The 22,645-nt window shown below is 42.0% G+C and overlaps 1 protein-coding gene across 10 annotated transcripts; it reads left to right on the top strand.

Annotated features, from left to right (window-relative positions):
- The first annotated feature begins 166 nt into the window (after window positions 1–166).
- Window positions 167–21,263, top strand: klc1b (kinesin light chain 1b). 10 transcript variants are annotated; one of them, XM_031737599.2, is made up of 17 exons: window positions 167–264; window positions 6,278–6,545; window positions 6,902–7,132; window positions 7,966–8,044; window positions 8,268–8,496; window positions 8,589–8,676; window positions 9,253–9,354; window positions 9,894–10,067; window positions 10,689–10,788; window positions 12,270–12,319; window positions 12,579–12,646; window positions 12,853–12,961; window positions 13,064–13,072; window positions 13,335–13,487; window positions 19,421–19,545; window positions 19,852–19,909; window positions 20,002–21,263. In XM_031737599.2, exons 2-17 carry the CDS (start codon window positions 6,297–6,299, stop codon window positions 20,074–20,076), a joined length of 1,899 nt encoding a protein of 632 aa, XP_031593459.1. In that variant the 5' UTR covers window positions 167–264; window positions 6,278–6,296; the 3' UTR covers window positions 20,077–21,263. The 10 variants fall into 10 exon arrangements, with proteins under 10 accessions (XP_031593459.1, XP_031593456.1, XP_031593461.1 ...); XM_031737596.2 differs by having other exon boundaries at window positions 7,963–8,044; XM_031737598.2 differs by lacking the exon at window positions 167–264 and adding an exon at window positions 281–498 and having other exon boundaries at window positions 7,963–8,044.
- Window positions 21,264–22,645: the final 1,382 nt, after the last annotated feature.

The following is a 22,645-nucleotide window of genomic DNA, read 5'->3' as shown; positions in this document are numbered from 1 at the left end:
TTATGGGCTTTCATAGCGTACTGGAATTTCTTTGAAAGTAAAAATTAAGACGAACAAGCCACACTTATGTCCATTTGTTGTTCTTGGGGTTATATGGGTCACTCTAGTTATGTATTAGATAGATAAACGAAAAGTGACGAAAAGTAAGCATGACGTCACTCTCGGTCTGGCCAGCCGCACGGCCGCAGAGGCTTCTGGGTAGCTGCCGTGTCGGAGACATTTTGGATTTAAAGGGGCTGAGCTAGCCGTCAGTCCCAGCTCTCGGTAAGTGAAAAGCTGTATTTCCTCCGTGAAACGTTAGTCTTGTGTGAGCTTGTGTGTGGTTGTGTGCTTCGGGAGCATGGATTTTAGATGCTGCGTATAGAAATGAGCAGCTCTGCGCTTTGAACAGGATGAACTTGCGACATTTAGCCGGGGAGTGGTGACGCTATCGCTGGCTAGCTGAGAGCTAGCTGGGCGCTGAGCGGAGCTCTACACAGATCGGGCAGCAAGTAGGCAGTAAGAGCTTTCAAAACTAAAGAGTCTTCGATCATTAAAAAAACACAGTAAACCCATCAAAATTCAAATGTGGCCTTAGAAATCATAATGAAATTGGTAGGTGAGAGAAGAAAATGTCATGGACGGCTAAAGCTAAATGAAATTGTGTTATTCTAGTAAAGCGTCAGATGTCAGACTACCTGGTGTGTTTTGCGCTTTGAAGTGATGTCAAAATGTACACAGAGCTCTCTGTCCACGTTAGCGGCAGTGCAGTGCCATTGCTACTACCATGACTTTAGGATGGCGCCTCTGTTTTCAGCTGTTTCCCGTCATTATCGTCTCGGCTTGTTTGTGGGGAACTGCGATCTCGTCACAGGTGTCTGATTTTCCTGAATAATACTCATCGGCATGGCACGATGCTGAAGTGAACATCTCTTCTTTATTCCTAGCAATATGCAGGCATATTCATTTGTCAGACAGCCATTAGTGGGAAGCAGCCCTCCAGCAGCTGGTTTTGTGCAGTGATGAATGAGTGAGGACAGTCAGTGGCACCTCCCTGCTGGTTGTTTCCAGGCCCTGCCACACCCTCTGGGTTGGCTGGCTCTCCTTTGTGTCTCTCACAGTGATACCGACACTGTGTTGGATTGCTGTTTTGTTGTGCAGGAAATAAGGATTATTAATCCGGTGGTGTCAGACTTCACCAAGTGGACAGGAAAGGCGTCCCCTTGGGAGATGGCGTTGGCTTCTCCCACTGGTTTGGCTAGGAAGTTGCTGACTCCTCTCTGCCCCCCCCCCCCCTCTTTCCTCTCCCAGTATGCATCACACCCTTTCTCAAAAAGGGTAGGCCAGTAGGATTGTTTACAACTAAACACAGACGATTTTAAAGAAGACTAGAGCATCTTCTTAAGATGACAGTTTTTAATCCTGCCTTACAGACAAAAAGACTGAATATGAAATTAAAGTTGGCAGCAGAGCGTGCACATTTATGCCAGTTGTGGGTTATTGCGTTGATCCACTGTTGTGATCTCAGTGGCAGGGAAAGCACTACCTTCACAAGTGACGGTAGTGATGATAGATGGGTTAGGAGAAAAGATACAGAGTGAGGATGGTGTTGGCCGAGAAGTAAAGTAATAATGCGAATCTTAAGGCATCCTGGGAGATGGAGACAAATGAAGGCTGTAGCTTCTGGATGACGGCACTAGGCCCAGATTTCCACTGGTTAGAGGGGAATGAGCCAGTCAATACGTGGTACGCCGACCTCTCTGTTGAAATTGTATTTCATTCAATACATTGTTCCCTGCTCTCATACTGGCCTCGTGGTGGGAAGTGCTGTAATTGCAGTTGTATGACCTTTGAGCCTTCTTCAAGAATGACTCATCTAACTTGTCTTCCCGGTCCAAGTTGGGTAACAAGAGCTAAATCATGCCTGTTCTGTGATTTGTATTTTTCAGATTATTTTTAGGCCACTGTCTGTATATATATATATATATATATATATATATATATATATATATATATATATATATATATATATATATATATATATATATATATATATATATATATATATAACTGGTGTGAGTCACAGTTAAAAGTCCACACATCACATCTGTTGAGATCCTGGAGTTTGTGAATTATGATTTTCTTTAATCATAGTATTCAAACCATCCAGTGCTCAACTGCACACCCCTGCTGCACGAGTCAGCCTGTGAACATCGCTCGGGCGACTGTGTGAGTGACGTATCATGGCAGTGTAAATATTTTCTGATGTGCTGAAGGTAAACAGTATGTGAGGCATTTCATTCTTAGTGCCATGATGAGTATTATATGTTCAGGAGCTATATGTAAATAAGCTCAGTATTGATATAAGAGCTCCTAGGATGCCAGACCATTTTGAGCCTGTGTCATTGAGGCTGTTCTGTTGTGCCTCATTAGGTCTCTTCCTTTGTGTGTGATGAGTATAGAGGAGAGGAGCAGGCTCTAGATCGGGATGACTCCCTCCCCCATCTGACCTGCTCCTCTGCACTCTTTTTTCGTCCCTCTGTGGGCGGGCCCGTCTCCCGACGTGCACCCAAGCTGATGCTGGTTGTTCTGACGAAGCACTGGGGAAGGTCACATCATCCCGCAGGCAGTTCCTCGTCCTCATCCTCACCAAAATTAGCATTCGTCACTCTCATTACTGTCCAGCTTCATTTCCATTCGCTTCATTTTCACACTGAACGTTTGTGGGTTTTTTGTTTTTTTTAAAAAACAAAACAAAAACAAAGGATCTCTCTTTGGATTAGGAGGGCAGGGTTATGATGCCGTTTGCTGGTGTGTAGCGCTTTTCCTCAAGGAGGAGGACGTTATTTCACCAGCTTTTCCCCGGGCCAAACTGTGAGGTTCTGATCTGCTCCTGAAGCCCAGGTTTGTTTTCTGGTACAAACTGTAGCGGCAGAAAATATGATGAATGGCTTTTAGCCTTTAGCAGCTATTCGTCGCTTTGTTTAATGACTTTGTCGTGCATCGCTCTGATATGAGGTATGTTATACCCAGATTTTTATTTTCCTATGGGGGAAAAAAAACAACTTTTTTTAAATATTATATTCCACCTCAGTTTCCTTAAAAACTCCATCTGCTTTACCATGGAGCAACATGAATGTCTGTTAAAGCATCTAGTCTCATGCGTGTCGTGTGCTTATTGAAATGGCAGGTCATGTAGCTGTGGGCTGGCAGTTTTGTTCAAAATGCTTTCCTAGTACACATTTTCTAGCAACCTGACTCAAGCTGAAGAACCTTCGGTCATACTTGACCCTCATCATTCTTGAACCCAGTGATAAGGTCACTTGTATCAAAGCCTGCATCGAGTGAATGTATACTGCTGCGCATGGTAACGTGTGCATCATGAGGGCACGCAAAAGCACTGTTGGCCTTTTTGTTGGTATAAGAGGTCATAAACTAGATGTGTTGTCTTTCATTTATTTTGCTAGCATACTTCATTTGTGTGTTTCCATTTGATGATATCAGCTATTTCCCTCCCACATGATCTCGTAAAACAAAGTAAATGTTAAAGATTAATCCAAGGGCAGAGAACAACAGGACTGCTGGACTTCTCATATACCTCTTTAAACACTTGGGGAAATATTAACTCTAGCCATCTGAGGAAAGAAACTCGCTGATTGGAGTGCTTTATTAAAAGTAAAGATGCTGGCTCACATGAAAGCACTTCTCTTGTAGACCCGGCTTTCATCCATACAGGTGTTAAACAGCTGAGACTCGGAGTAGCTCTACAGGGTAATAAGCTGTTTGATCTGCGAGCAGTGTTGATCTTTCAAAGAAAACATTTCATATCGTGCTCACAGGAGTTAGGCGTCTCACAGCCAGACTTTCAAATGACTGCAGGCACAGATGAAAAATATAAAGCTGTCTGACACGCCTTCATGCAAAGTAAGGGTTTCTGCAACTTTTCCTTTGACTTTAATGAAGCCTCAGTTCTTTGGCATCTCTTTTGATCGTGCAAATAGAAGTTCTAGTTGATTTGTTTTTGGCATTTGAGTTTCATGGAACTGAATAAGGGTTTTTGTTTTTTGTTTTGTTTTTGTTTTGAGTCTTTTCTGTTCGCTTTCATGTTTGCTTTGGCCTTCTAAAACCCTTATCTTCTAACGGCTTATTATTAGATTTTATAATGCGTATTATATAATGTATATTTGAATATGAAAGCAGTTCTAAGCCAGCACCAAATACAAAACTACAGAGTCAATATTTCTGTTGGATTGCTTTTGTACTTTTAATCAGAGTTCAGTCAGTTTGGGATAGAAAAGGGGCTTCTCTTAAGAGATTGACTTTCTCTTTGAATTTTCCATTGTACTGCTCCCTGATTAGAATAAGTATAGAGAGGTGGTTATATATGAAGTCGAGCGTGCTCCCCTCGTGGTACCATAGCTAATAAGCTCAGCATTGCTAAATACCATTGTTGAAGTGTTTTAACAGCTTAAACAAATGGCTTCCTGCTTTACCTGGGCTGTGCAGAGAGTTCAGGCATTTAACAGAAAAGCTTATCCCTCTCTCCCTAGAGATAAATTTTGCTTTTTTTTTGCATGTTTTGAATTTGCAAATTAATTTAATCTGTCGGATTCATGAGGATAGCAGATGTTTTAATTAGAGAAAAATGGGTGGTGGGGAGAATTAAGACCGTTCTGTGTCCTCCCATAACATATAAAATAGTGTTAGGTCACCCGTCTCTTATTAACCCCTGCTGCTCTCCTGCCCAGCCGGAGACCCCAGCAGTTGCTTATTTTGTTGCTTTCCACAGGCTCATTGGCATTCAGTTGTCCACTAGGCAAGTACAGCAGCTGGCCCCTGGCTGGCTGTTCGGCGTGGTACATATTAGTATAATGAATAACACCCCCATGACAGAGCCCAGCTGCAGTTACATGATGTGACATGCATAGGAGGGACATGATTGCCCAAAACTAGCAGTAAACCAGCTGGGTTTGTTTACCATGTTTGATTTAAAGCTGAGTCAAAGTCCTCTGAGAATATGCAAGCAGATAAAGTCATCTTTACAGGAGGTTTAAGGGCATAAGAAAGCAGCGATTAGTCCACCAAGAGAAATTAATCAGCAACTATCTTGATAACTCATTAATGGTTGTGCCTGAATTAAGCCAAATACGCCCCCCGCCATCATGCTTCCTGTTGTCACAGTGCAAAATAAAGAGCTCTTCACTGCAGTTCTTTGGGCCTGTTTTTAGTCTGTTTATTTTCTCTGCCGCTTTAAAAGACAATTGGAAGTGGTAAAGAAGGGAGTGGCTCACTAATGGTGTATTTTTATTTATTTATTTTTTTAAGGCGGATTGGTTTCAGCTGGTGTTTTTGTTACTGCAAGCCCCCTTTTTTTCCTTAACTATTTCTCCTCAATGCTGTTAAAATGCAGAATGCAGTAGTTCCAACACTGGCTGCACCCCAGCTGGAAGGGCAGGGCTGCGTTTTGCACTGACATTTGCATGATGTAGCCAGTAGTGATGTGGCTCATTGAGTCATAAGTTATCTTTATGTTATTTAGGTAAAGTGTTCCATGGACTCGCCCGAGGGCTGACATTTCTAAAAACGACCATCAAATTACTAACTTGCAGAGGTGTTTTTAAAATCTGTCGACTTGGCCAGCTGCTGTGTTGCTGAAGCTTTTGCTACATCATTCTCTCCTTCAGTCGTCAGTGAATCATGCATCCAGCATGGCTGGCCTCTGTTTGGGTGCTGGCACCAGAGAGAAACCATACTGCAGCATCTGTGTGCCCTGTGTTACACAGCGAGCTGCAGCCCTGCTCCCAGCCTGAGCTTATTATAGGTGCCAAGTCCCAGCAGTCACTCCATCAGCATGATGTGTCCCATGGCTCTCAGCTAGGCACTATATGTATGTTTTATGTAGCCACCCTTCTTTCTTATGTTTAGCTGTATAGATTCTATTTGTGTTCAATTTGTGTGCTTATACAACTGCTGACGTACTTCTCTTATGAAATTTGAATCTCTAATCTGAGCTGTAGCAATAAACATGCATTCATTTCCCCTTTTATGGCCATCACCTTGCTGCAGGATGATGCCGTGATCTTATTAGCAGAGTAGATATGATGTGGCATCTGTCAGAATTAGGAAGGCCTATGAAGGTCAGACATTTATGATTTTTAAACTGAAACAATGTCTGCTTTCCTGTGACATAAGCAGAGAATGCCTTAAATGCTAATTGTGCAAATGATCATTAAAAACTAAAGATGCATTTGGTTAAAGAGAGGAACTGTACTGAGACTTTTCCTCCCGTCTTTTCCAGGTTTCCCTGAGCTAAAAAGATGTCCACTATGGTGTACCCACGGGAAGAGAAGCTGGAGAAGCTTTCTCAGGAGGAGATCATCTCGAACACAAAGCTCGTGATCCAAGGTCTCGAGGCCCTGAAGAATGAGCATAACTCCATCCTTCACAGCCTCCTGGAGACCATCAAGTGCCTAAAGAAGGATGAAGAGGCCAACCTGGTGCACGAGAAGTCCAATCTTCTCCGCAAGTCAGTGGAGATGATTGAACTGGGCTTGGGAGAAGCACAGGTATGACTGAGAAGTTACGAGGATTTACAGAATTGTATGTTTAAACCTAAAGAGCAGATTCAGTTTAACCACACTGATGATATGAGTGAAAGAAAAATTTGTGTGTGAAATAAAATTGGTTCCAATTTCTAATATCAGAGTTGTCAGACAAACAGAAGGGTTTCTAAAGTGGCAGATTTGTGTTATTATCTTCTTTGGCTGTTCCTTCTTCCTCACAGCTTCCTCATTCTATACTGAGCCTGTGCTGTGATCATGATTCACTGAAATTCAGACCCAGTTTATACCCTGCCGCCCCGTCACCGTAACATTTTGTCCTTGATAAATAACGCTGCTGTTCAATGTTGTCTCTATCCCAGGTGATGATGGCCCTGTCCAACCACTTGAACGCGGTGGAGTCGGAAAAGCAGAAGCTGCGCGCACAGGTGAGGAGGCTTTGCCAGGAGAACCAGTGGTTGCGCGATGAGCTGGCCAACACCCAGCAGAAGCTGCAGAAGAGTGAACAGAGCGTGGCCCAGCTGGAAGAGGAGAAGAAGCACCTGGAGTTCATGAACCAGCTCAAAAAATACGATGAAGATGTCTCACCCACTGTAAGTAATGGTTATACAAATATTATAGGCCTTAATGTGGGATTAGATTGGTACATTTTTGTGTGTATATGGTCTGTATTGCAAGAGGAATGTAGGAAATATATTCGTCCTTATTTATCTTGTTAACGAGAACATTTTCAGCTAAATAGATTCAAGTTGGATTTAGCCTGAGAAGGGAAATGGAAAAAGACTTTTGTTTTTCTTATAATTGCTGATATAACTCTGAAGGACGCGAAACTGTCAGCATAATTGGCCGCAAGAAGAAAAAAAACCTCACTGTTTTCGTTACAGCAAGAAGACTTTGCATTCCTTCCTGGAATGAGCCATTCTGGTGTGGTCCCCATTGATCTGGTGTCAAGGATAAATCTCTCTATTTTCTAACCATATTGTTAGTCACAGATAGTGGATACAGATTATTACAGCCTCTAACTGCTTAACTCAGCAGCAGCCCATCCAGCTAGAGCTGGAAAGTTTGGTTTTTTTTGTCTTCCATTTTCCACATTAAAGCAATCTTTTAGTGAACGTGGATGAGTACAGTTTATCCTTAAAATCCCATTTATCCTTTCAAGGGGAAATAATTCTTGAATAGTCTGTTTAATGTTCCCATCCCAGTTGTTGTTCAACTTTGAAATTTACTCTCTGTTTGTGAGGTATCATTAAGGATGACAGTAAATGAAATCTTCTCCACTCTGAGATTTACAAATATCAGGCTTGCCTCATCTCTCCCTGTTAGACGTCAACACACATTTCACATGTCTGATAAAGGCAACTCTTGAATTATACCTGTTGTTTGTTAGAGAGTCTGAATGACTGGTTTTTCATCCTCTCAGCAGGAGGAGAAAGACAGAGAAACACCAAAGGACTCCCTGGATGACCTTTTCCCCAATGATGAGGAGGAGCACGGCCAAGGAAGTAAGAACCAACACCAACCACAACTCATCAGATTCTTTGAATAAGAGCGAGCTGTCTTTCTTGGTTTGCTGTCGGGATAATATTGAATAAATTGTGGCCTGCATCATCTCAGAGTAAAATAACCTGGCTACCTTATTCCAGGACAGTGGTGTGTGATCCACTTTTCTACTCACTAGAGCCAATCTGACCTTTTGATTTTGCATCTTTCCTTTCTCCCCCACAGTGCAGCACCAACATAACAGTGCAGCCGTGGTTGCGGCCCAGCAGGGAGGCTATGAGATCCCAGCCCGTCTGAGAACCTTGCACAACCTGGTCATCCAGTATGCCTCTCAGGGCAGGTACGAGGTGGCCGTGCCCCTGTGCAAGCAAGCTTTGGAGGACCTGGAGAAGACCTCAGGGCATGATCACCCTGATGTGGCCACCATGCTCAATATCTTGGCTTTGGTGTATAGGTCAGAAAACATATTGTGTTTGGCTTTTCGTTGCCATGTATCCTGTTTTATCTGTTGAGCTACACATGGTGTTCTGTTTCTCCTTTGCACAGGGATCAGAATAAATACAAAGAGGCAGCCCATCTGCTCAACGATGCTCTATCCATCCGTGAGAAAACTCTGGGCAAGGACCATCCTGCTGTAAGACTTCACGGTTGCCATGGCTACCATATCTTCATATGGACTCATCCATGTTTAGACAGATCAGATTAGTTATCTTTTGTTTGTTCATAACTCCCAAAGACTCAATAGGAAGGCAATATTCTTTTTACTGTCCTACTCAATCAGCCTGTATAGATTTTTCCGACTATTAAAGTATGGATTTTTGACCATGTGCCTGCTGCAGGCTTGAAGAGATCAGTCATCAGTGTTCAGTGTCTGCCTGTACATCCGGCATTAACCATTGAATCCTTGCAGTTTTAATACAGCAACCAAAAGGGAAACTTTAGAAGACACAGTTTCCTTTTTGTGCACAGATTTGTAAGACTACTAACACCGAAGCACTAAAACTCCCCACAAAGCCTAAAGGAAGCCTGTAAAGCTCTGCTGCTCTGTGGTCTTTGCAGTTTGTCACAAGGCAGTTACTATCTAGGTTTTTCTGAGAACACTGAACAGCATACATTTTCGGACTATGATAATTCCTTGAAAACAGTGAATTTTGAAATCTAACCTGCCAGTACAGTCATTCCGGTTTTTATTTATTTATTTTTTTTCCAGGTTGCTGCGACCCTGAATAACTTGGCCGTGCTGTATGGAAAGAGAGGGAAGTACAAGGAGGCCGAGCCTCTGTGTAAGAGAGCTCTAGAGATCAGAGAAAAGGTAGGCCATATCCCTGGATTGCACCAGCAGGGCACTGCTATCGAGGTCTCATCTCAAGGCTAAACCAGTGAACAATTAGCCCATTGTTATAAAGTAATTAACAGTGGTAACATTTCCAAAATGTCAGTCAAAGCTAGTGTAATACCAGCTACTATAAATAGGAAAAAGAGCAAATGATTTTCTTAAATTGTCTGTGAAGTTTCCACTGGGGGCCATTCCTTTGTCAGCAGGGAATTAGGGTTTAATTGAGAGCGCAGCTGAAAATGGATAGCAGGCGTTGGGGGAGCGAGGAAGGAGATGGATAGGAGACATGACAAAACTACCGAGCTCAGCATGGTACAAAGAGTCTCTCTTTGCCTGAAAGCTCTATTCTGTAGCCTCGCTATTGATCGGCCAGCCTTTTATTAGATCTCCTGAGTGCCTGCAGCAGGCTGACGTGCTGCCTGGTGAAAGCAGCAACAGGATTTGGAGCTGTAGAAAGGAGAGATGCACTGAGGTAGAAAGACAACCTGAACATATACTTTTCTGATATCCTTCAGGTCCTGGGGAAGGACCACCCAGATGTGGCCAAACAGCTGAACAACCTGGCCCTGCTGTGTCAGAATCAGGGCAAATATGAGGAGGTGGAATATTACTACTGTCGTGCTCTGGAGATCTACGAGTCCAGGCTGGGCCCAGATGATCCAAATGTGGCCAAAACCAAGAACAACCTGGTGAGCGAGAAGTTGACACGAAATCCACTCGCATAGTCCTTTTTCTCGTCTTCCTTTCAAACCTTTCACTTCTAATGCTGTACTTGTTGATAAGAACCGCAGTCTCTGTTGAGCTGTGAGTGTAACGAGGTAAACACAGGCAGAGTCTGCTTTGATTGCCAACAGACTCGATCATTTGTTCTGTCAGCCTTTGTCTCTGCGGGGGTGTTGAGCTTGTATATTGGTGCCAGCCTGCAAAGATTCCACTTGAAATGTCTTTTAAACTCAACTGATGATTTTTTTTTTTTTTTCCCTCCCTTTTTCTTCCAAAAGGACACTACTTACTTCAGCACAAGCTTTTTATAAAAGTCAGCAATCAATTTACTCTTGCAGCATAAGATTTGTCACCTCAAAAGGTGTTTAAAGAACTGTTTCGTGTCACTTAGCGTTGCTTAAAGAGCACAAGGTTAGTAGTCTTTTATCTGCTGTTCTGCTGCATCTTCAAGGCTTTCCTTTTCACTTATGTTCTCACTGCCTCACTGATGATGGAGAGAATTTATGTACAGCTAGGGAGGCAAAATCTGAGCCAGTAAGCCCATTTGGTTCAACACTAAAATCCCCTTTTACCTCTTTGTTCTTCAGGCATCCTGCTTTCTCAAACAGGGGAAATACAAGGAGGCTGAGATTCTCTACAAAGAGATCCTGACTCGTGCTCATGAGAAAGAATTTGGATCTGTTGATGGTAAGGTCATATAATGGCTACTGGAGCTTGCATGTATAGCAGTAAATGTTTAATTCTATTAGTACAAATGAGAATTTTTATTCTTACCAGTGAATGACTATAAAATGATCCCAGGAGAACTGCAGCTCAGTAATTCAGCATTATTTTGTTGTTGTTTTTCACTTTTCTTATCCATCCACTGTTTGTGCCACACCAGCGAGCAGTGATGGACAGGTGGTTAAAAAGTGGACTTGTGTCTAAGCACGGTACCAAGCTTCACCATTCAGAGGACTCGATCTTTCTGAAGAAATAAGGAGTTTGCTTTGAAAGATGAACTCTTGCAATTTTCTTCTCTTTTGGTTTAAAGTAAGCCTTTTTGTTGGCTTTCCTCCATGGATTAGACTGACTGCTTTGAAAAAGGAATAAAAGTCACTTGGCACAAAGCAGCGCTCTGACGCCTTTGACAAAAGCATCCAACTTTTTCAGAGAGGTTTATTCTTTGTGTGTCACTTACCTTGATAATATTGTAAGATTTTTTTTCTTTTCTTTTTTTTTAATACCGAAGTGCTTTGAAGGTTAAGGTGACGCAACTTGAAGCAACAACAGTTAACGATAAATATTCTTCTAAAGGTGGCAGCACTTTATGCAATAATCATGTTTTATCATCTTTGTCTTTATTACCTCAACAGTAGTAACGTCTTTCACTCTACAACAAAACAACTTTAATGGTGCTTTTGTACTGTCTGTAATTTGTTTGGGGACGAATCTGCAGTAAATTTATTAAAGCTGTTACGCTCTCACTCTACTGTATTACTAAACCACCAGCACAGCAAGTAGGTGCAGATGTTTGACTAAACCAGTAATTATCTTTTAAATGATTTGCAAGTTTGCAAACAAAATGTCATAAATAAATTCCCTTCTTTATACCACCTCAGCCCAATATTTGATGTGCTCGCACATGCACAGAGTTATAAGTATAAGTAACTGCCCCAGGGTGTCAGCAAGATGGCTGCTAGACTTTCCTCAGAGTCATGACCTCACTTCCTGTTTCTGTTGGCTTAAATGGTTAAAATGCTTGACTTTTTCAATGCTTGGTCTGAAGATCTACTGTGACAGCAGTCTAAAATCGTAGATGGATTCTGGTGAATACTTGGAAAAATATGTAGCCTCAGAAATGTTATAAAATCCACTATGGTAGTAACTGGAATAACCCATTGAACCCACATTCAGTTTTGACCCACTGGTGGCGGTACAGCACTTGAATACTTATTAATTCCTTTACCCCATCGCAGCTCTGCCTCCTTCTGGAATGGCTCAGTCACATATGTTTCCAGGTTCACTCTTTAGCCAAAGCGACACACGTTCACTCTTCCGCCGCACGGGTAGATTTGGCGCACCTATTAAGAAACCCTTGTCACCCAGTAGCTGATTTCACTTTTCCAGGCATGAGGCTAATTATTTCAAATCCCAGTGTATACACCATCTCTCCTGTCTGTCTGCAGCTGACAACAAGCCCATCTGGATGCATGCCGAGGAAAGGGAGGAGAGCAAGGTGAGCGGCTCTCTGTAACCGTCCTCGCGTGAATTTGAGTAAAAGCTAAACAAACAAAACCTGTTTCAAACAGCTTTTCTAACACAAGGCTGAGAAATGAGGAAAGCATGCCACTTCGTTATAAAAGAAATGCAATCCTTGAACTAATCCCCGGAAGTTAAATGATAGTTAAAAGTAAACACAGGAACACAATATTGCTCATTCATTTGAACCACACCCCTTCACGTTTTTCTTCCTCTTCTCTCTTATTTACTTCCAGGGCAGGCACAGAGACAATACTCCATACGGAGAGTACGGAGGCTGGTACAAGGCCTGCAAAGTCAATAGGTGAGGCGGAGACTGATAAGAGTGTTTTTTACAACATGGTCACGTGACAAAGACAGAAATTAATTATTTTATTTGCTTTGTATGTCACTAACTTGTATCGGAAGCTTTTTTTGTAAAGAATTATTATTTTAGACTTGTGTAACTTATGTAACTTACTTTATTTGCTTTGTTCAGATTCAAATAACGAAACTTTCCTGTGCATCCAGCCCTACAGTAAACACCACCTTGAGGAACCTGGGGGCTCTGTACCGCCGCCAGGGCAAGCTAGAAGCTGCTGAGACTCTGGAAGAGTGCGCTGCGAGGTCTCGCAAGCAGGTCAGCATCGTTTTCTAAGTGAAAATAGTAATATGTTCCCCATGTTAGCACAGTGAATCTCATGATATTTCTTTCCCTTTCCCTACATTGCTATGGATCCAGAGCAACACAGTAAGTTGATTTGTCTCTAACTAGAGCCTCCACTTCTCTCCCCTAACATCACCCCCATCTCACAGTCATTTAAAACGTGTCCCAGTGCTTTGAAAGCATTAATAGGGGAAAGGAAACATGAAATCACGTTTAATTCCTCCATTTAACTTTGCACTCCTGCCAATATTGACATGCTGACGGCTACATCAGTGCTACTTCTGACTTTTTTTTTTTTTGTTTTGTTTTGTTTTTTCTTCTTGCATCTGTGTGTTGCACCCATCAGGGCATCGACCCCATCCACCAGACACGTGTGGTGGAGATCCTGAAAGATACAGAGGGCGACAGGCGGAGGAGCAGGGACAGTCTCACCAGCGTTAAGTATGAGAGCGGCTCTGAGACCGGCGAGGAAGTGAGTATGGGCGTGGAGTGGAACGGGGTGAGTACAAATCCACTACGGTTGAGTCAACATGTCCACTGGCCTCTCTGGAAAAAACGAGGCTGTGTTGGTAATATCACAGAGAGGGTGTACTGGTACAGGACGCTCAGAATAAAGGACAAAAACGTGTTATGTGTTTAAAAGGAGAGCCAAGAGGATTCCTTTCTGTTAGTGCAGTGAGGACACCGACTCCGCTGGCTCAGAGCCAGTCAGGAAGTCCTCAATGAGTCGAGACTGTTCAAAATCACCTGGATGACCTTGTAAGCATGTGAGTCATCACATTGAAGCACACTTTATTTTGATTTAGTGGATTACCCACTCAAAAGCCTGTTCTCGATTTTTGGCTACACCCAGTGAGCTATACCTGTACCAGTCCATCATCTCCCTGTAAATATACCACCATGAGATTTAGCTGCAAGTTCAAAGTGTAACGCTGATTGAGTGTCTTGGCATGCTGACCCACTCTTTATTTTGACAGCATCAAAACTCAGTTTTGGACTCCATGTTAACCTTTTTAATAAGGCTGTTTTTCTGGCGATGCTTTTGCACAAGTGAAGGAGTAACTATGAGGCACAGGTTTAGACTGTGGCACCCTGGCAACACATTAAACATTCATATGCTCAGAGATATAGCCTGTCTAAATTTCTAATAGGATGTGTCATGTTTCCGCCATTAAGCACAACTGACAAGGTTCCTGATATCGTCGGTGCTTGTCCCTCTGCTCAGTAATCTGAGTGGCTGATATGTAAGAGTTCATCCTGCTGCTTTATTGCCTCATTGTAATGTTCACTCTGGCTGTTAGCTGCACTTTTGGCCTTTTACAGTTAGAAAATAGGCTATAAAACATGGCGCTCTATGCAGTCAAATTGGCACCGCTGTTGCTGGGGCACAGTTCACCCCCAAATAATGAGACTTGCATAAGGCATGAGAGCGTTGGCAGGGATGCCTCATCTGAGCCTGTGCCTCACCCTCACTTAAGTGCAGCCACGCCCTCCACTGCACCAACCCAGTCCAAACATGCATGCAGCAATGCCAGCCCGCTGGGCCTCCCCTCCCCTTAACAACACACACTAACGCACGTCATGTGTTTAGTGTGTTTTCACTTGGTTGAGAAGTGTCTTTTCGTTTTTTTTAACCTGATGTCTGCTGCTCTGCACATGTTCATAAGCGTAACACGGCTACTCCACACTGCTTCACGGCGCACTGCAGCAAATGTTAACGGCATGTGTATCTGCATCTGAGCGTGCACCTGTCTGTCTTTGAAACATGGCCTGGCATCCAGAGAATTGCGTGTGTGCGTGTGTTTGTGCGCCTGCATTTCATTAGCCAGCGTGTAGCTATAGCAGCAGGAGTTAAACTGACTCAGTTCAGACAGAAAATATATTCATGACATTCTCATGCTTTTTCTGACTATTTTCTAGTCATGTTAACTTCTGCTTTTCAACTAAGCAAGTTTTGTTTTTATTTATAACAAATTCCATCCATCCATTCATTTTACACAGCTTAAAATGGTTATTTTGTCTTTCAAAGATTAGTGTAGGAAAGAGTCTACTTTGCCGCGTGGTGATGTGGTTCACAGAGCTGTCACTCACCTACTTTGCTTAAAGTCTCATCTCCTCTTTCTTCTGCACTCAGTCTGCTGTGTCATTAACGTTGTGGAAGTTGTTTACATGCTTGAGATGTCTGAAAAAGCACTTCCTGTTTTGCTATCAAAGTGTGCCCTTGTCTAGGAAGTAACAGTGAGACGACAGCTTATCAGCGTGTTTGTGCTTGTGTACAGGTTAATTACTGACGTGTATGTGTGGCTCTTTTTTTTTTTAAAAAAAAAATGCATGATTCCACTTCCTGTGTGTCTGCAAGTGGTCTGCTTTAATGTGCTGCCTTTTTAGTTTGCATGTTTTCCAGATTTCACCTTCTGACTTTTTTTTTTCTCATCCCCCCTCCCCCCCTTGTGTTTGTCAATAACGTGCTTCCATGTTGATTCCTCTTGCCATGACAACCAATCAGCCTGTCAGTCAAATTTGCTCTTCTCATTCAGTGGATTGTACTCTCCCCCTCTCCACACAATAAGCTTGGGTGGGTTGGTATTTAGGTACTCGATGAGTAGAATAGATCAGTTTGTTAGTCAGGTGAGGACGTAGGTGGAGGATCGTGTGTTAGATTCAGCTTCTGTGAAATGTATACTACTTAGGTTTATTCATGTCCCAACATCAGTGTGATAGTTATCGAAGTATTCCCATTTCGGTGCTGCTGCTTACGGATGTCTCACGTCTGCAGTGCACAGTCACCGGCTGGGCACTGTGTGCCAAGTTCAGCCTTTCTGGTACCCCAAGAGGAAAGAAAAACAGCTGAGTCACGGTGACTGCAGCCAGCACCTACTGCATCGCTGACCTGCTAGTGTAGCATCTAAGACAGATGTAATCTTTCAGAGAGAATCAGAGCCTGATGCTCCCGTGTCATTTACTGTTTACTAAATTAGGGTTTAGAAAAACTATAATCAGCCTCCAATCTGCAGGAAGTTACTGAATCTAGTGCAGGACAGAGGAAATTTATGAAAGCGTAGATGTCTAGAGTAGGAAGCCCAACCCAGAGCTCTTAATCTTACCATGTGTGCCTTCTTTTTTTCTTTTTCTTTTTGTCTGTTTCTCTCTTTTATCAGGCCTAAGCCATCAAGACTATTCCTCCATCCTTCTCTCCTTCCCCAACACAATAGCAAAAGGATGTGTGTTGTCATTCCCTCTGGCCTTCTCTGTCCAACAGCTCCTCTGCCATTCCTGATGCTCCCCCCTCTCCTGCGGCAGAGACTCAGAAAGCCCCCCTCCTGGTTGTCACCTCTCTCCCCTGTTCAACTGACAGCTGCTGGGACGTTTGGTCTTCTCACCTCTGCTCTGGTTTCTCCTCCTTACTTTCTCTCTCCCTGTCCTTCCCTCTCACTAACCTGCGTCACCCCTTCCCCATGTCGGAGCTTCAACTCTTTCTGTCAGAAAAAAGAAAAAAGAAAAAAAAGAAAAAGTCATTGTGTGTAATCTTTCCACGTGAGGAAGTAACTCGCACATTTTTCCTCTATTCGCACCCATGTGTATTTACCACAGGGGCACAGCAGATTTATTTATTGGCTCATAAGAGGAGCAGCCATTTATTGAAACAAGGCAGAACAGCAGAATAGCTCCAGACATCACTCCAGCACATAACCAGATAAAGCGCTACAGATAATGAACTTCCACGGTTACTCTGCATTGTTCTCACTCCAAATTTGTTTGTTGCCTTGAGCACAACAAATGACAGCTAACATCAAAGCTAGCATCCAACCCGGTGCCTGTATTTAGCCATAATTGTATCTTTTTGGTTTTTTTGCCACTGTGTATTTGACAGTTTGAACTAACGCCTGCGATCAAATGCTTAACAAGTTTTAAAATGAATGGTACTGTATAGTTTGACTCGTTGACAGTCAGCGGGAAGAGTAAAGGGAGTGTTGCCAATTTTGTTTTGGGTTTTTTTTTTTTTTTTGTGTTTATAGATATATTTGCTATTAATTTTTTGTTTTGGTTTATTTTGTATGAAATTGTTTACATTTTCTAAATACTTTATTATTATGTGGCTCAATATAAAGGCAGTAGTATGTCAACATTGCGTTGCCCGCTGTGACGGGACCGGAACAGGATAGAGGCCAAAACATGATGGCAGATTAGCCAGATCACAGCAAGCTGTTGTGTCGCCATGGTAATTTATTTTCAGCTTCTGCTTACTAGCTTCAGTGTGACTGTTTCAAGCTTTAGCAAAGGCTCTACAGTCACGTGCATTTACAAAGGGAATTGGCAACATTGGCTGACGCTGTAAAGCCCATACAATAGCAGAGACCTACTAGCACAAACACTGGCCACCTGAGTGATCTCTATATAGTTTAATAAATGGGCATAAATGCCCACAATTGCCTTGATCTGTTGGTGTAGGAGTAGAGGCTAGCATCGTAAATCAACAGAAACCTGGATCCTACAGTAGTTGTAGTGTGTATTCGTGTGTATGTTTTCGGTGGTACAGTCGCAGCGCCCACTCTGGCTATGGATGCTGTATTTTGAACACAGAGTTTAATGGACTTTTTCTCACACAGTTGTTTGCAAGTAAACAGTCGGTGAATCATGTTTTTAGACACCAGGAGTACAGTGCGAGTGTTTCCTCGAGATCAACATGTTATTTCAGATGTTTAACTAACTGAATGTAAATGATTTAACATCTTGGAAGTGTAATAGTAGGCTGTATTTATAGTTGACAAGTGCATTCACTATATGGCTTTTCATCATGCTACTCGCCTTGATTCTTCATTCCTTCCCATGCGAACACCTATACTTCTAATGCAACTATGAACAAAATAAATAAATAATAAAAGACTGTGTCCATCACATAATTATGGCAATATTGTTGTGTTAGTGGAATGCTTATTTATTGAACTGTCTGTTCTCGACATATGTAGTGTGACTTTCAGTTTCCTAAAGAACATAAATGGAAAAGTCTATAACGCACTTAGTAAGTAGGATTGCATTATAATTACCATTCTGCATTGTGAAGGTTATTGCATCGACACTTGTTGGTATTCTCAAATAAAGTTTTTCCATTTGTGAAGTCTGTCTTTTCTCTGCTTCTGATGCAAACAGACACACACTCCTGCTTTGAGGTTTTAATGTCAGCTGCTGAGCCAAACAGGCAACAGAAATCTCATCTGTACACACAGCTCCCTCTGCTGGTGCTCCTGTAGTAGTGCATTGTGACGGCCACTTTATAGAAAAAGTTCAGTTTTGTTTATATTGCACCAAATCACAACAGCAGTCACCTCAAGGAGAAAAGGGCACACTGGGAAAGCAAGACAAGTACATGTTGTATTTGCTGATTAGAAATTAAAACAGACACTTTACAAGTTGGTCGCTATTACACTTAAACACACACGAGAATCTAATAAATGAATGAATGGATGGATTATTGCAATTAACTTTAAAGTCATTTTTAAATTTGAATAGAACCTCTGGATTTTTATTAGTATGCTACTGACAAAATAAAATAGTCATATTTAAGCAAAACATGCAAGTAAAGCTATTAATTTAAGGCAAATGTGACAAATTAAACTGGTTACACTGTTTTCTATTTGGCTTATGTAGAAGTGTTTCACAGTTTGGGTATGAAGACCATCAAAGGTTTGCTGTGTTACCGAGTCCCAGAAACCTAAAACTGCGTATCTACTCCACTCGTGTAACCATGGTTACATATGTTCTTAAAATCAATCTCTGCTTTCTTTTTTCTGAAAATGAACTTCAGATTATTCAATTTATCAGACTGCAAGGTTGCCGATTTCCTTCCAACACGAAGTTTCATGTTTGTTTTCCTAATGAACCAAACCAGCGACGATACAACAGATCTCTATATGTGGGAGTGAAGTAATGAGTGCACAGGTGTCACAAAATGTAAAGAAAAGCAGCAAAAGCCAATTGTCTCAATGAAAATGTTGTGCCATGTGTTAATAATGACTCTCTCTCTCTCTCTCTCTCTCTCTCTCTCTCTCTCTCTCTCTCTCTATCTATCTATCTATATATATCTATATATATATAGATATATATATATATGGCACTCAGCACAACCTTTGGATCAAACTGTATACTACTACTACTTATAAAGATTTGCATGTAGATGGAAGTTGACTGATTCTGGATAGATGTTTCCAGCTCCGTGTGAACAACTCTGTGACACCTAATTAAATTGTGTGAGGCACCACGAACACGTCGTTTGGCTGGGAGCAGCTGACTATAACGCGTCGTGATGTGCTACATGACTCAAGCGAAACACAAACATGCATCTTGATAATTGATGATTACTGGTTAATGATAAGAACAGGCATGTTTGCAGCTGGGAGTGTGGATGAGCTAATGAGCATCTGTGTGTGTCTGCAGGATGGCAGTGGAACCCTCTATCGCAGCGGCTCTCTGGGGAAGCTCAGGGATGTTTTGCGTCGCAGCAGCGAGATGCTGGTGAAGAAACTGCAGGGCAACGTACCGCCTGAACCTCGCAGCACCAAGTAATAACTCAAGCTTATCCTCTCTTGTGATGGATGTTTTGCTTTATAAATGATTCCAAAGAAATGCACTGCTACAAGTTCTCAGAGGGGTTTTCTAGTCTTAATGACACCACAGAGCCCTTCACTTGATAAGCCATATTAAACCTTTCAACATATGTTCTTAGTGCAGTTTACCTCCACTGAATTTAATTAGCAGGTCACAGTTTATTGGACATTTACTCCCCAAACGTGGTCAGGCCTGGATTTGTGTGTGTGCTCTCCTCTCAAAGAAACAAATACCTAATCTTTGTTTTCTTTGTCCATCAGTATGAAGCGAGCCTCTTCCTTGAATTATCTGAACAAATCCAGCGATGAAACGTTCCAGGTGATGATCAGTTTTTGTAAAGATTTGCATTTTGTTGTTGTATTTATTTATTTTTGAATGCTCCACTTGAACCTGTGTTGTTTCCTTGTCAGAATCGAGGGGGCAGTTATTTCAGGGAGAGCCGAGGGCTCAGCTCCAGCACTGTGGATCTTTATTCTGGAAACTGAGCAGCAGGCGGTTCTGTTCACCCATCCAAAGACACTACTCCCCCTCCTCCTCCCTTTGGCCTTCGGCAACAGAACTGTCGGACAGTGTCGAGTCCGGCACGCACTTTGTCCACACGACTGACCCAAAGACCCTCTTAGATTCCCACTCATCAGGATGAATGCCTACGTAACCAGTCTGATATTTTTCCTGTTGCCACATTTCTGCATTTCCCTCGTCGTAGTCCTAATTTCTTGTTGCCTCTGTGCCTCCTAATTGTGGCCAAGAAAACCTACCGTACCTCATCTCTGCCCTTAATTCATAATCACTGACTCTGCACTTTGAGTTCGCCTCTCGCCATAAATGCCACCTTTTGACAGTAATAACCAATTTTTAGTTAAGATTAAGTTTTTCTTACATGTAAATAAAAGATACTTTGTAGTCTGTAGATTTATTTTTGCCTTCGACGGTAGATAAAGATGAAAAGGTTTGGGGTTTGAAATGACGTCATGTAACGTTTTCCTTTTAATGATTTGCCTGTTGAGATTTATTTGCGATGTTAGGGGTGTAGCTTCAAACTTTGGGAAACAGGGTGAAGATGTTTGTTCTACTGACGTGACTGTAACTGAAATTATGGCTGCTGCTTTAACCACTACAGCTGATCTCTTGCATTGCAGAGAAAGACACAGGTGTAATCATAAACCATGGAAAGCACTCCTTAAAAAAAAACAAAAACGTGTATGTATATATGTGTGAAAAGTAAACCAATCAGGACTGAACTGTTCATCCTGAACAGCCTCTGGTGCCATGCAGGACTGGACTGCTGTACGTTAGTCCACTCTGCAGGTTTGAGTTGCCAACTCTGAGCACATCTTTCTGTAATGCTGTGATTGGGGATGTGTGACGATGGGAAGATTTTTGACTGTCTTGTTTGATTGTGTTTTTAGTGTCGCTACTCAAAAACAACTGGAATGTCTTTTTTTTTTCTAATTCCCTTATTTTGCCTTTGTTTTCATTTCATTCTATGTAATAAATATAAAGGATAGAATATGATCAAGTGCTCAAATTTCAACAAGTAGAAAGCGTGTTTCATTTAAGGGGACAGTTGCATACACATCTGTTTTGATCTGATACTTAAAACAACCCCATGTGTCACAGTTGGTGTCTGATCTTGATAAAAGAAATAAAACCATTTTCTACTCAGAACTGAGTTCGCTTGAATGTCCTCGTCTTATCCACTTACCCACTTCCACCAAGCGAGATCTTACAACATCAGGCTCCAGTGTGAGTTTGGGAACTCGGGTAACATAGATGTCTTATTAAGATGTGACTTTTCTGAGTTTTCCTCCTCCCACCTGGTGCAAATCAGCCTGGAGGGGGTTTGTGTGCTCTCTGCTAATCTCTCAGGATGTCAGGGCTTTAATGTGGAGCTTTAAATGAACCCATACTCGTGGTTTTGGGTTCTGGCGAGAGCTGTCGGATTCCCTTTTTTCCTGTTTCTAAGAGGTAAGTGACTAGCAGCAGAGTTCATTAGTGCATGGGAGCTGACACCATGCCCTCAGACACTTCAAATAAGAGCGGGACTACTGCCTCTCTCTCCTCGCCTCAGGAATTAATTTTGTGAATGAACTTGTTTTCTATATCTACCCTCTTGAAAAGGATTTACTAACCCTCTATTAATCCTCTAAAGTGTTTCTGTCAGCCACAGTCATCCGTGGGCCAACTGGACCAGCAACGTGGCACCGGGCCCACACACATCACCAACAGTGGCGCCAGCAAGGGGCCGTCACCTCGTGGTCAGAGTGATGTGAACTCACAGAAGGTGTTAACTAACAGGGACATGCATTCCTGCTGGTACAGCTGATCTGTGAGGTCCCCTCAGTATTGTAGAGTCTCTACTTTAAGCTATAAAGTCGACTGTTGTTGTGAATGGATGCTTTTTGTATGCATAACACTGAACCGAGAGATAGTACAACATTAATTAGGTTAATAATATGCAAATGCGTTAAAGCTTGCAGGAATTACAGAGGGGAAAAATCTGACGTTAAGACGTGTTTATTTAGGACCAATTAGGGTCATTTGGTAAATCTTCAGCATAAAAACAACTTTAAGATATTTAAACTATAAAACATTTGAATAAAAATCTGAATTATTTGAATGATATGTAAGGTTTCTGTATAAGGTAACAGTGCTCAGGTTGAACCAGAGGGTCGCGGTGTTGTATTCCTTATCCCACATCAGGCACGGCCACCGGAAGCTGCACCCGAGGAAAAAGAGGGAACAACACGTGAAGTAACCAGAGTGATACGGGAAGTTTAATTTCAAAATAATATACATTTGTTTTTCCATGCCGATTACTTAATGGCATCAAAGGCATAGAAAACAGTATCTCGATAATATTGAACACGTAATTATTTAAAAACATGAGTAAAGTTATTAAATAATAAATGTAGTAGTAGTAGTAGTAGTAATAATAATAATAATAACAATGATCTATTGGGCTATTACTGGCCTCACCCAGCATGAAAAGACTGATAAACTAAATTAAAATACATGAATTAAAGGTTAAAATATACAAATGAGAAAATGTGG

This window comes from Oreochromis aureus, linkage group 13, assembly GCF_013358895.1.
Source record: "Oreochromis aureus strain Israel breed Guangdong linkage group 13, ZZ_aureus, whole genome shotgun sequence".
NCBI lineage: Eukaryota > Metazoa > Chordata > Actinopteri > Cichliformes > Cichlidae > Oreochromis > Oreochromis aureus.
This window is presented reverse-complemented; position numbering and strand designations above follow the sequence as displayed.